This window comes from Thermobia domestica, chromosome 9, assembly GCF_964235325.1.
Source record: "Thermobia domestica chromosome 9, izTheDome1.hap1.1, whole genome shotgun sequence".
NCBI lineage: Eukaryota > Metazoa > Arthropoda > Insecta > Zygentoma > Lepismatidae > Thermobia > Thermobia domestica.
The window spans coordinates 89,785,847-89,801,127 of record NC_137462.1 but is presented as its reverse complement, the minus strand read 5'-3'; the positions used below and the strand labels follow the sequence as shown (position 1 = coordinate 89,801,127).

General features: G+C 33.4%; 1 protein-coding gene across 2 annotated transcripts in view; it reads left to right on the top strand.

Moving 5' to 3' along the window:
- LOC145694842 (uncharacterized) overlaps positions 1 to 15,281 on the top strand; it is a 31,382-nt gene that overhangs the window by 6,523 nt on the left and 9,578 nt on the right. For both annotated transcript variants that reach the window (XM_081771525.1, XM_081771526.1), the window contains exons 2-4: positions 2,797 to 2,928; positions 7,182 to 7,427; positions 14,525 to 14,666. In XM_081771525.1, coding sequence (XP_081627651.1) covers positions 2,814 to 2,928; positions 7,182 to 7,427; positions 14,525 to 14,666 — 503 coding nt within the window. In that variant the 5' untranslated portion in view covers positions 2,797 to 2,813. The remainder of the gene's footprint in view (positions 1 to 2,796; positions 2,929 to 7,181; positions 7,428 to 14,524; positions 14,667 to 15,281) is intronic.

The window sequence follows — 15,281 nt, the reverse complement described above, 5'->3', positions numbered from 1 at the left end:
CAGACACTAAGGCTTTTCAAAACAGAAGTTTTGACAGAAATGCAGTGTTACCAGATCTGAAGATTAAAAAGTAGCGAAGTTGTGCTCCAAAAGTAGCGGATTTGAACTATTTGTAGCGCAAACATAAAGATGAATTATTTTGCACCTATAGCAGATATATATATATTGGAAATGCATCAGATGCCTGGGTTGACAACGGTCAGGCGGTGACCGCAGTTTCGGAAGGCAGTTGTGAGCAAGGGTAAATTCCATACTGCGTCAGAAGCAGTAGAAGTGCAGTGCGCTATGAACTAGGCAGACGATGGGGAACTTTTCTGATTTTCAAGGAGACATGTTTGCTTAAGTCAGTTTTGAGGGGTCTGAAATACACTTTACAACGTTTACAGTGTGCCTTTTCACTGTTATTCCTCATTTCTCACTTCTTTAATTCATTTGCTAAAGTCTTTATCTGGAAAACATGAATTTTGGAAATTTTTATTGTAACTCCACTTGCTCACTATGTTAATACTATGGATAATACTGTAACACAATTAAATGTGCGATGTTCTCGTTTACTACAATGATCAGGCGTAGGCATTAACGGAGACAGCAAAACGATTAGTGATATAGCAAGAATAAAAACTCAACAAAAGTCTGGTGTTGTTAAATCTGGAAATTAAAAGGTACTAAAACAAAAATATAGGCCCTAACTAGTATTGAAGATGTTAGTTTCAGTAAAACTATTGTTCATTGTGAACAGAATACTCATCAAACAAGTCTTATATTATATAAAACTAATTTATATATGAAAATAAGAGAGTAGCGCATTCTTAAGGGTTATAGCCTGCTGATAATTAAAAGTAGCTCAAAAAGTAGTGTGTCGCTCAATTTGAAAATTTGGTAGCGAGAGTACTTAAAAAGTCGCCCAATTCGCTACTTGTAGCTCAATCTGGCAACACTGCTGAAATGTTTGGCGGCGCAAAACGAGATGAACAAACAAGTAAATCAAGAATCATATACAATGCCGGGTATTATACCGTATTAGCTATGCAGGCTCTCTAAGCCATAATTTAAGATTCTTGAACATATTACAATACGATATACTGTAATCCGACCTTTTCAACCCCTTGGCTTTAGCGCACTCTTACCATGTAGCAAGATGAGACTTAAGGGGAAAGAGATGACAGTCATAAGGAAACTATGCAAAAGATGTTATTAATTGCAGAGAGAGAAAGACAGAGAGAACACACTTAAATCTCAACACAAAAAAATGCATTGTTTGATTTCATATGATACGCTTTGAATTGCTATCCGCTGTTTATGTTCAGCAAAGGAAGTAACGCATATTCTCTGATTGCATAGGATTTCAGTAATGTGAACTAGTGAACTAGTACGTATATGAAAGGTTAAACTCACGTACATCCAGCAAAGGAAGTATGCTTCTCCTGTGAATAATATCATTCCAGTACTGCAAAACTACGTAGTATGATGCATAAAGATTTGATATTTGAATAGGTAACTTTTTTTTTTTAATGAAAAGATTAAATGTAAAGCAGGATTTAATGTTCGTCTTCTTCTTTCTTTTATTTAAAGTGTGAAGTATCTGTCAAATCACAGTAATGTGACTGTAAGATGACTGTGTAAACTCTTAATTTAATTCGCCACATTCAATTATTTTCCTAAATTACATTTATCCACAACAAAATCATAAACTCTTTAAAATTCAACAAAATAAAAACTTTTTATTAATGTTGTACATTACCAAACAGCTTATATAATAATGTATTTGTTAATTCTCGCTTTTAAAAATATTAATAAACGCAACTAGTTTCCTCCTTGCCTTTCCGCGTTCTTTTCCGCCTAGCTCTAGTTTAGATCTACTTAACATCAAACTCATCGTTTTTTAATTAAACAAAATCACGAAAGACACATCGACAAAGGGTATTCAACACAACGTTTGGGAAGGTGCAGGATCGTGGTAAAAAGCACATCGCACCATTGGAGAACAACCAACTCCATATATCAAAAATACCATTCTGTTGGTTCATCACCACAAATTCAATAAAGTCCAATATCTAACTAGCAAAATAAAGGTATAAAAAATCATTAAAGACGTATCGTAAAAAGAAAACTCGACGCCCCTAACAGTCCAGCAAAATTAAATTTCAATTATTGGCTAACTCTAATATATCCAAGCTCTTTAAAAAAAATCATTCATCATCTAAATAATGAAAATAACACCAGTCTTATCAAAATGTCAAACTAATGCTCATCTTTTATCTATTAATCATAACCTATCTTTCTCTCACCTTTTCCCCAACTAGTCATTTTCAAAATTAAAACATTTGAATTTTATTTAAATTCAACCATAATTTCGCAGTTAAGTACCGTGTTGTGCATCAGTTTCATCCCCAATTGTTACATTATTCTATAAATATTTTAAAAATTATCCTACACTACAACTAATGGTACAGCACCGGCACAAAAGAAAGAGACAGTAGGTAAAGGATAACTTTTGACAAGAAAAAATCGTAGAAATGCCAGTTTTTATCAAAAAGCAAGAACTTGAACTTATATAATCAGTAATGTATTTAAATACATAGAATTTTGTCCAAGGGGAGAGGTTTTAAACTTCCAAGTTCATGTCATTTCAAGTGTTTATATACACATCTTAATATGGTAAATGTTCATCTTTGAATTATGTCTTGTTCTGGTCAGGTTAAAACCGGTAACCCCTTCCGTACGCCACTGATAATATAATAATGATACAAAATTACAATTATGTGTTTATTTATGTATTTATTTTGAATTTTGCAGGAGTGCCCAATGGCATAATGGCAATCAAGAAAAAACGCAGTCTAGTCATTTTGTGTGTTCAATGCAAACAAAAATTTCAAAATGAAAAGGAGCTTGAAAAGCATAACCAGGAAGTCCATGACAAAAACCAAAGTAAGTAGAATGGAAATTATTTACTTGATGTATTAAGTGCAAATTCACTTTACAATATATTATTTATTTATTTATTAGGTTACTTCTCTGTTTATTACAGTCAAATCTTGCAACTTAAAAATTTCAAATGCACTTCAATACTAACTAGAGCTCTGAAATCTTATATAGATACGTAAACCCAAATGAAAATATATTTCTTTTACATAAATTTCGATCAATCTTGTAATTGATCTTACTGTAAAAATTAATTATTTAAAAATACAATCTGTCGAGCCCCTGTTGCTTATACAACCCAACTCCTCACGAAAGTTCGGTTGGCTGCAGACGACTAGGAGTTCTGTTGACTACATATCCACAAGTTCAATTTTCTTTTCGTAATAAGAGGAAGGAAACCATTGCCTTCTACAATCTTTTAACAATGCCTAGGTAAAATGTACGAAAAGAAAAAAATGTATTTTGGTGGAATAATTCAGTGTTATTGCCTTATTAATACTTCTTTTTAAATGCTAAAAAGGAGATTTTTAGTGGATTAAAATGAAAACTAAAACTAAAACTAAAAGCATTGGTCAAGAGCGAACCACTTCCCTAATATCCATAAAAATTTGAGTCCTCAACTTTAGGAAGAGCGCCTAATGCTTTTTCTCTTCTAGTCCTATTTCTTCGTCCTGTTTCACCAGTATATATACAGTGTGTTCTTAAAGTTGCTCAACCCAAAGTTCGATTGCGTATATCTTTTGATCTAAGAATGATACAGAATTGAAACTTGAAACAAATGTAAACATGTTCTATGTAGATATTTTCAAGATCATGACCAATGCTGGAACTTGTAACGTTTTTGTGTAGTAATGAAAGAAATTAGCGTAAGTGTAAAATAAAAAATGTACAAAATGAAGACAATCAATATTCAGTTGCAGAAAACTGATTTCCTGCGGGTGAATTCCTATACATATATGTAGTATGCATCAACGTTTATCCATTGGTGCGAAAATGTGACAAAGTTGATGCAGTGTTGCCATATAAAAAGGCTATTTAATGCAAATCCATACAATGTTTTTTTTTTTTTTTTTTTTTTTTACAAAAACGCGGCCCCTGACAACACTGTTGTTGTAAAATTACTGCAACAGGTGTGTTTTAGGTTAACTAATCATAAGCAATGAGAATTTGCACATAATTGATAAAATGAATTTTTATTCAAAAATTTGCGAATAGGTATAGGTATTGGACAAAATAATGGAAATATATTTCAAAATAAGACATATGTTCACTGTGCCTGGTAACACTAAACACTGCGTAAAACAACTATCTCTTGTATGTTGCGGTATTATGGGTTATTCACATGAGCACAACTTGCGCCCTAAAACCCGCCTCTGGACATCCCTATGTGTAGGTGTAGTTAGTGACCAATGTTTCCTACCTGAGAGAGTTTCAAAAAGAGATCTAATTTTTGATGCCGTCTAGTTAGAGAGTATGTGAGCGAAACAGCGACGTTATGAGATGTAACACAAGGCACGATCTAAAGAAGTTATGACCGCATACACAGTTCACGACAAAACATGGTCGGTGAAGCACAATAGTGGTCGAAAGACGTAAACAAGGGACTAAAAAGTGACTACATAAATTAATCAGCACCTGAACACCCCAGAAACATCCAAAACGGTGCTACGGGAGGCGCATAAAATAAGTATTCATGGGAGAGTTACTATTGTCAAGTCCCTAATAAACGACACGAATACTTAAAGACAAGGTGCATGGTGTAATAGCAAGCTGGCAAGGTGTCATTTTATTTATTACGCATTACCTTCTTCTCCATAACCAGACACGTGTTTGTATGGCGAACATCCTCTGATTCATACGATATGGAATGTCTCCGCCCGAGATTGTCAAACATGGTGGTGACTATGATGGTCTGGGTTACTGTATCATGGTATCTGGCAGGCCCCCTTGTCATATTGCACGAACAGGTCACACGAGCAGTGTATAAAGAATTCTTGAGTAACCAAGTCCACCCAATGGTGCAACCTTTATTTCCAGACGGAAATGCCATATTCTAGGATGAATGCCCTCATTCACACCACTGGTTAGTCTTGCTGTAATTATGATTTCAAGAGCATGCTGATGAGATTCAATGTCTTCCGTGACTCGCCCAGTTCCCAGATCTGAATATCGTCGAGCTTCTGTGGGTTGTTTTGGAAAACAAGATTTGGCGCTGATTCTCCTTCCTTTGTTTCCACCTAAGCTGGCTGAAAGAAAAATAGCTTTAAGTTCCACTCTCCACTATTTAGGACATGTATTGGTCTATTTCGTCCAGAATAAAGGCTGTATTGCGTGCTAAATGTGAAACAACACTGTATTAATACAAGATATCACGACTTTTACAAGTTTATTTTTTTTATTATTATTTTGTCCAGTATTCCTTTTTTCCCCTTTTTTTCAGTTAATATTACGTCTAATTTCAAACAATCTTACGTTTATAATGCTTTTGATGTTTTCTTTGTCATATCATATCTTCTCTGTTGTCTTTCCCACCACGAATCAAAGTAATCAAATATTTTTCAGGAATTTAAGTTTGTGGTAACCATTTTAAGTGGTTTGTCATTGTGCAATTTATTTTTGTATTTTTACTTTTTGAGATTCGTTTGTTCTGAGTATAACTAAAAACTTCACATTTCTTGAAATTTGTACTTTTTGTATACCTAGGTATAACCTCTAAAATTAGTGCTTATACAATAAATCCATTTTTGCGTAAATGTTTTAAAAATAATTTAAAGAAATTCAAGTGATAAATGATCTCGTCATTAGATTTCCGATTCTAATATGGAAATACCTGATTGTGAAAATGTAGTCCCTTATAATATAAAGTTGATGCAAAATAGGGTGTTATATTACAAATTATTATTATTATTATTATTATTATTATTATTATTATTATTATTATTATTATTATTATTATTATTATTATTATTATTATTATTATTATTATTATGAGTAGGAGGAGGAGGAGGAGGGATGAAATTTCAATAGTTTCGTATTTTTTTACAACGAAACAAAATAAATAATTCACTCTGAATTTTTACTGTCCTTCGGTGTAGAGGAATGTGGAAGCTGTAGTATGTCTGTAACAGATTCTGGTTCTCTTAATGGTTCGAATGAAGTGGTCTATTGTCTGAAGAATATCTGAAACAATTCGGAAATTAAGGTCTCGAAGTGTTTTCTTGATATTTTAGAGTTAAATCATAGATTCATAATCTAAATTTCGAGAAGCAGTGTAAATGATGACAAAACACTTCTCAGCCCTGTCGAACGAAATATTAGCCATAGGTTGCGCCACATGCGTCAGGAAATCATCCTGTCAAATTGTGGAAGGATTCTGTAGAAAGTGTCGCCACTTCATTGGCAGCGCTTGTCACAGATTATGTTCCTAAAATGAAAAGTAATATTGAGCATTAATGATGATCTGTCCGTGGGGTGCGATATGAGTTAGGATAATGTTATTAGAGTCGTATACAAAAATCATCATACCCTTCATCTTCCTGGCATTCTGACAAACTTTTGATATTAGTGGTGACCCATAATGACGGTAGATGTTTGATTAGCGTTTCTGTTTTGGCTCGTAGTACTATCTGGCTCATATATAATCCAACTTAATAAGAAGACTTAAGATAGTCTTCTCTTGGCGGTCATAGTGCTCGAAGTGGGTATAAGCAGCTGCTGAAATATTTTTCTTCATATCCAGGTGTTCTTTTAGGATAAGAAGCATGTATTTTCGGCTGTAAGAAATAATTCTGTCTCTGGGCTAACTCGCGAATCGTCTGGATGTGTGTGGAGTTCCTTGTTCGATACTAGCTTTCATCAAGTAAGCTTTGTAGTAAACAAACACCGTGTGCGTTAGTTTTCACGGGGTTTCCCGTTTCCTTTCACTTCCTTCATCCTATCATTTTATTCATTACCATCGTCACCGTTTCATCACCATCGCCAACAGCCTGTACTTTCTCTTTACTGAATTATGAATAATCAATAAAGATCGATCACTTCACTCAAAATTTGCAATTATTGCATACTTAGTTTGTTACCATTTGTGTTTTAATTTTCCTACTAATTCATGGAATTACAACAAGTTGATCTCTTAGGTGATCTATAAGAAAATAATAGATCTTGGGAGTGCTTAAAAAATGAAACAATAATAATAATAATAATAAATCGTGACAAAAGTAACAAATAAATCAGTGTATTTCTTATTTCTTTTCTCTTTCCAGAACGCTTTAAGTGCAGTAAGTGTGATAAGGAGTTTGGGCAGAAGCAGGTGCTGGAACTTCATATGAAGGTTCATGCCATATCTATAAAGGCTGTGACGGGATTTGAACAGCGAAACGAAGAAGATTATGGGAAAGAGTGCAATGGCTCTGGCCAAGTTACCAGTGAAACACTGCCAAATCATGATACCGGCCACCACTTGCCAAATGCTTCACCACAAAGTTTTGGCGAATGTAATTCTAGTCCTTGTAAGTGTAAAGCGCCATTAGATTACATTGCAAAATTCAATTTCATAATGTATAGGTATATGGGTTTAAATTTACATGTGTAGAGGTTCCATATCATCCGTCAAATGATTTTTCAGTATAACCTTAGAAAGCGTCAGTATCTTTTCAAAAGTATATATATATATATATATAATTTTATAGATACAATAATAATATTGTTCTATAAAGTATTAAGAGACAGTTATTAATAGAGGCTGGATCTTAGACACTAAAAGCTTGAAAAATTAGACAGGCAAATATACGCATGCAATTTAAAATATAGGCAGTAAAACAGGCACTGAAATGTTACTCGAAATAATGAGCATAAACATTCAATAATAGAAATGAAGTAGGTATATGTTCAAATAATATAGAGCAGCGGTTCTCAACCATTGTGTTATGACACATTGGTGTGTCATGCATTCCTCTATGGTGTGTCGCGAAATTTTAGAATTTAAAAATCATGAAGAATTTAATAATAGTTAAAATCGACTTTGAGACAGACTGCACCAGTCAGCGTCTCCAGCGGCAGCAATAGTGCTTAGAACTACATGCAGTCATTACCTTATAACAACTTATAGGGTTACACTACGATAATTTATATTATTATTATTATTATTATTATTATTATTATTATTATTATTATTATTATTATTATTATTATTATTATTATTATTATTATTACTACTACTAATAATAATAATAATAAAAATATTACACAAGTGTGTCACAATGTCCTGGAATTCCAGTAAAGTGTGTAGTCAGTCGAAAAAGGTTGAGAACCACTGATCTAGAGACTTACTTGATCATTGCTTGTAAAGATAATCTTTTAAAGAAAGAAGCATGAATTATTTGTAGCATTAACTCAGAAGTTTTAGAGCACTTACAAGGAAAGAGAGGGAGATTATATATCGCAGTGGAAGATGGCTTATACACCAATCGAAAGAACTAATGACACCTATTACGAAACTGTAATAAAAATTTTCCGAATGCATATACTGTGCGAGTTATATGAATATACAAGGTGTCCAGAAAATCCATTTCCACCTCTAGAATCGCAAACGGTGAGACAGATGCCAAAATAGGAAAACACGTGTTTGATCATTTTAAAACTACAACGTATCAAAACAAAAAGTGTTGTCCCAGGGCCACTCGCAGTCTAACTCAAAAATTGAAAATGATAAGGGAGTCAACTAGCATATCGCTGGAAACGTGTTGGGAAATGAAAGAAGAGTAACAAGTCTCGACTTTCTAAATTTACCCTGTGCAAAATGGCGGCCGGACAAAATATCAGCAAAAACGTAATTGTAAAGTTTATGGCCACCCCTATAAATCAGAAACGATGAGACAGATGTCAAAACCGGAAAATATGTTGTCATCATTTCAAAAGTACAATGATTGAAAGTAAAAATATTTGCCCAGATTGGGTCGTACTCCAAAATTTTCAAATGACAAAGGAGGTCAAGTAGCAGATCGTTGAAAACTGTTGCGATATGACAGGGGTGCCCACAGAGGGAGGCTATGACGCAAACTGCGTCATTGAAATATTTGGGGGGTTAAAAATCTATATAAATATGTTTGAGGGGGTGTAAAAATTAATCGAAAAGAAGATTTTTTCATGGAAGAACACCTACGGATAGACAATTGGGGGGTGCGTCATGGATATAAGGGGGGACTGCGATATGAAAGCAGATGGAACAAGTCTGGACTCTCTAAAATTAAACTGTGCAAACTGGCGGCCGGTTAAAATGTACATCCTCGTTTCGATTCACCGAGCGCATTCGCTTTCCATTTTGCAATCGACACTTGTTGTCATTGTGAGACATTTGCACGTATTCGCTGTTCCAGGTGCAAGAAAGTTCTTTTGTTTGAATCATTTTATACTTGGTAATCCAAACAAAGAGCATAAGTACCACTATTGTACACTATAGTACTACTATTGTACACTATATATGTTACCTAGTCAGTTCTGTGCTCAGAAATGTCAAATGTTATTTCTTTTCTTTTCTTTTCTTTTCTTTTCTTTTCTTTATTTCTTAATTTCCTTTTATTTTATTATATTTATTTATTTATTTAGACATTACAGGTCCCAAAGAGCAGAATCTCACAATAGGGGCATTCCTTTCTTTCCGTTGAGTACAAGTATTAAACCCGACTATTGAAAGAACTAAACAGAAATATGTTTTCACAGTGTTATCGTAGAGCGTCCAGACTTATTTCACCTACTTTCATTTAACAACAGCTTTCCAACGATATGCTACTTGATCCCCCTTGTCATTTGAAAATTTTGAGTAGGAAAATTTTCAGTAGGTCCGAATCTGGGACCCTGTAGAGGACCCTGGGAGAAATATTTTTACTTTCAATCATTGTACTTTTGAAGTGATGACACACGTGTTTTCCTGTTATCTGCCTCACTGTTTCAGGTTTTTCGGGGGAGTGGCCATAAACTTTACAATTACGTTTTTGCTGATATTTTGACCGGCCGCCATTTTGCACAGTGTAATTTTAGAGAGTCCAGACCTGTTCCGTCTTCTTTCATTTCCCAACACGTTTTCAACGGCGTGTTACTTTGACCCCCTTACCATTTGCAATTTTTGACTTGAACCCCGCCTGGGATTCTGCGGGTGCCCCTGGGACAACACTGTTTGCTTTGATACGTTGTACTTTTCAAATAATAAAACACGTGTTTTCCTGTTTTGGTATCTGTCTCACCGTTTGCGATTCTAGGGGTGGAAGCGGATTTTCTGGACACCCTGTATATTCATATAACTCGCACAGTATATGCATTCGGAAACTTTTTATTACAGTTTCGTAATAGGTGTCATTAGTTCTTTCGATTAGTGTATAAGCCATCTTCCACTTCGATATATAATCTCCCTCTCTTCCCTTCTTATCTTCCCCTCTCTCCCTCAGAAAAAAAGAAATTATTGATCACTTCGAATGAGAAGATAAAATATTAAATATATATTTTATTTTAATATATATTTAGGCAGTTTCAGATACTCTTCAAGTTGTTAATTGGTAGATTGTTTTTCATCATACAACATATTTTCATTTGTTTATTTGTTTATTTTAAATCTGAAACATTTTTTCTATTTCAATGGAGACACAATTAAAGCGTGCAAGAAGATGTGGGTCAAATTTACTTGGTACATTTTTGCCTTTGAGTACTTGTTTAATGTTTAGTTGTTATTAGATGATCGAAGTTTCTCTTAGTTCCCATAAATAGCTGGCATTTTCTCTCGGTGGTATTATTTCCATAGATTGAGATAGAGCTTAACCTTGATCTGAACATAAGCTAGCTTGTATTCTTTTTACTTTATTTTATTTTTTAATTCTTCAAATTCTTAGGGAACAGAATCCTTTTTTTTTTCTTAAAGCAAAAAAATCTATATAGTTATGACAAAGAAGACCTTGATTTTGAAGAAAATGAAAAAAAAAAAAAAAAAAAAAAAACAGTAGCGTTTAAGGAATATTATAGGAATTATAGAGTGAAAAAGGCAAACTATAATAAATTTTGTTGAAATTGAAGCAGATTCCGCAAATTAACTTCGGGGATTTCATTTTTATATCTCTACTAACATAAAGGAATAGGCATTTTGCACAACACTCGGTTTCTAGTTATTAATTTTTTAAACTCTCATTATCATCAGTGTTCTACCATCACATTCAGATAATATAACTAAAATTGACAAACTTCCCTGCACCACATCCTCAGCTAACCTTTTCGTCTTTACTTGTAGTCATGTTCTACTCCTTTTATCATTTACTTGCTACCATAACGTCTGTCATATCCCTCAGAATATAATCCTTCTTCATAAATAATGTTCTAACCAGATACTGTTTCTCATTTAATTAGCTGCAGTGGTTCTCTTGTTCCTAATTCTCTTAACATTTTTTTTTTCAATTCTTCTCATAATGAATGGATCAAATTCTGATGTGCTTCCTCAATCGCTTTCGGCATAATTTATTTCCGAATGGTTTCAGAGAAATATGCAGCATATGAAAGCACTTACAATGGACATGTTTGTATTGATCTGTTAATAAATGTAATGAGATACACTTGGAATATTATCTATACCGGTAGTCTACCCATTCTTAATTTCGAGAAGAGATTTCTAGTACATAACCCGAATGTTACATTCCTTTGTCATCGTTACTTACTTCGTTTTGCTCTTCGACATCTATCCTACAAGGTGATTCTTTCTTTCATATAACTCTTAATGTTATTCCTTCGAATTGTCTAAAATTTCATATCACTTGCTGATAGTCTTTCTATTCTTTAGTCTTTAGTATCATACTTGTTCTTGTTAGCTTCCTTCAGTTTTCACTGGTTTCACTTCCATATACGTTTTCTTAGTATTTATCATTTCTCCGTGTCGTCGTCGGTTTCTCTTCGCAATTCGTTAAATTCCTATACATCATTCTTCTTTCTTTAGTGAAGCTTGGTTTTCTTCATTTTACACCACATTTTTTTCTGTAACCCGTGACTTTGAGCTCTGTTTACTTTTCGATACTCTTCCGTTTCCTCTACAACCGCATGTACGTATTGTTTAGTATACATCCACTCTCCATAGTCTCTCTATTATTATTATTATTATTATTATTATTATTATTATTATTATTATTATTATTATTATTATTATTATTATTATTATTATTATTATTATTATTATTATTTAAACTTTTTTTTTCGAATTTTCTAGCATTTGTATATCTTAATCCAAAAATTATTAATCTTCATTGAAATTATTTGCTACTCCTCTCCTACTTTTGTGTATATCCACTTTAGCAAGCACAAGATTGTAGTTGGAATCAGAATCTACCGAGAGAACTTTTTTTTTTTTTTTTTTTTAAATCCTTTTCAAACCTTTTCTGTAGCATTTCATGCCTATTTGATATTTAGTCATCGAATGGAGACTATTACGAGCTGTATCTTCTGTATTGGTTGTGCCACGTGTTTCCTATCAACAATGAGTTATGTCGACAAACGCTGACCCTTTATTCTATAATTCCTTTCTCCCAAGCCAACTTAGTAGTATCTTGTCCTTTCCACTCACACAACTGCATTCAAGTCTAAATGTTTGTTCTTAATTTTCTTTTAATTCGTTTTTCTTGAATGTCTTTATATCAATATCAGACTTATCCGTTTTGACTTCGGTTTTACTACTGTACAGAATTTGAATCAACCTGTTTTACAAGGAAGAAGGAGTTTGAGGGGGGGGGGGGCTTTTCTTTATATGTATTGCATTAGAGTAGAGCTAAAAGATGGTACAAGGTAGTTTTGGACTTTTTCATCACCTTTTATTATAAAAGTTTTTTCTTGAATACACAATATTACAAATAAGTATAAGTTTTTTTTTTTTTTTTTTTTTTAATTATTTGGAGGTTTGTTGGTGAAATTATAGGACCCCAATGACCATGCGTCTTAGGGTGTGCTGGATAGGCTTTTCTTAATGACCATGCGTCTTAGATAGGGAAGGGAACTCTCAATGATCGAGGGTCTTAGAAAGTTGGATGATAAGTGCCTCTCAGTGACTAGGCGTCTTAGAGAGTATAGGACAGTTTTCTTCAATGACCAGGCGGTCTTAGAAAGTTGGTGGTTTGATTAACCGGGTGAGATTGATGTCTTCTATGGTGTTGTGTCTCCTTTTATGCAGAAATAGTGCTGACTGCTTGAATCTGCATCACTTGCCGATTGTTGCTGATGATGGATCTTTTTCGTGGCTGTAGTCTGAAAAGTGTTTACATCTAGCACGTGATGTAGAAACATGTGCTAGGTGTAAACACTTAATATATATAGATTATTTTATATCTTCTTTGAGTTTTTCTCATTTTTCTCTGTGTAACATGCTACATAAATTTCTTGTCCCTATCCTAATTTTCTTTTCGCTTTTCCTCTTATATTTCACTCCAGCTATTCTTCCCCAAAGGTATTTTAAAATCCTAATTCCAATTACAGAGAAAAGAACTTTTCCAAGCCGTCTGCTGCTACTTGCTGATAGAGAGAGTCTATATTATATGACTTTTTTGCAGTTACTCTAAAAGAGCGTTCATTCTATTAAATTCAAAGTGAAGTATTGAATTGAGGTCATTGTACACTCATGTCCAAAATGGTTGTCGCATATCTATAACTGTCTTCTTGTAAGAATATAATTTGATAATGATTTTGCAGGGTACTTTTACTTATACTACGTGTATAATCGGAAAATTTATATTTGTGGTCAATTTCATAGGAAAAGAATTATAAATACAAAAATTAGAATGAGTAAAACAAAATGTTGCTAAATGGAGAAGAAAGTTTTATTTTCGTTTTATTGTTCTTATTTACTGCTCTTTTGACATGAAATTTGCCACATACATTTTGCCGATTATACAGGTACTAACATGATATAAATGCCGGGCGAATTCGTTATCAAATTATATTTTACAACAACATATTATAGACATGCAACAATAATTTTGGATATGAATGTACCTATGTAGTTAAAAACTTGAGGAAAAAATCGAAATAATAAATATACTGTATCACACTAGAGCCCAGAATCATCTCAATGACGAATTTTTAGCCGAAGTTGTCTTGATGACATGATTATATACAGGGACGGATTCAGGACGACTTCTGGGGGGGAGGGGGGTTGTCATAATGCTATTTTTAAGGGCTCCAAACTTTGGGATGGATTTTATTTATATATATATAAAATAAGAAAGTTTCCTCTTCTGGGGGAACGATCGCCCCCCTGGATCCGCCCCTGATTCTATAAATGTTTTAATTCCTAAAATGTGTTAAATTCTAAGATATAATGCATTGAATAATATGCAGTTATTCTTGTGAGTGTTCTAAATTAAATATTTAATACGTTTTATAATCGATCATATAATACATATAAATGTAATCAATTAAGAATGACTACGTGACTTGAATTTTGCTAACAATTCCTCTATAGCTTTGTACTTTTACACGTTTATACAGTTTATTCTGTGATTTTTCTGCCATTTTAAAACCTATATTTGTTGTATCTTAAGAGACAAAAGTGTTATTCAACTAACGTAGTTACCTTATTTTCCTTATGTTCCAGCTAAGAGACCTGTGGGTTTAACCAAAATTCGCCTCGAAGATTGTCTTCGTTGTGATGAGTGTTCCTGCATTTATATACACGAGAACGATTATAAAAAGCATATGAAGAATTTTCATAAGGAAGATTCGCCAAGGAAACACAAGTACGTAGATTATTGCTGCACAAAACTAACCATAGTTGGTAAAATAATCGAAGATATAAATATACCCATTACAGCTAGATATAATTAAATTTATTGATACTAAATGAATCTAAGTTGTATACTTTATTTGTATATATGGAGATATGGTGGCTCAGTGGTAGAGCACTTATCTTTGTTTTGAGGGGTCCCTGGTTTGATCCCAGTCTGTGATGGATAGATCGTATCGGCGGGTTTTCTTGGTCAGTCTTATTCCACAAATTATTCCCTAATTATTCAGGTTCATTAATGATTTGTCTCCTTTAGCTCTTACGACGTAATAATAATAATAATAATAATAATAATAATAATAATAATAATAATAATAATAATAATAATAATAATAATAATAATAATAATAATATATGTGGACTGGACCAGAAGTGATAACTTCCGGATACGACAGTTTACGTTTTTACGGGAGAACCAACCCTTATAGCTTAGGAATACAGTCTCTCGTTAAGAACAGGCTCTTATTGGCATTTCGTCAGGTCAAATTTGTAAATAACAGAAGGGCGTGTATCAGGCTGATAGAGCGGTGATATGATATCTTTGTAATAAATTCTCGTGTATCTACGA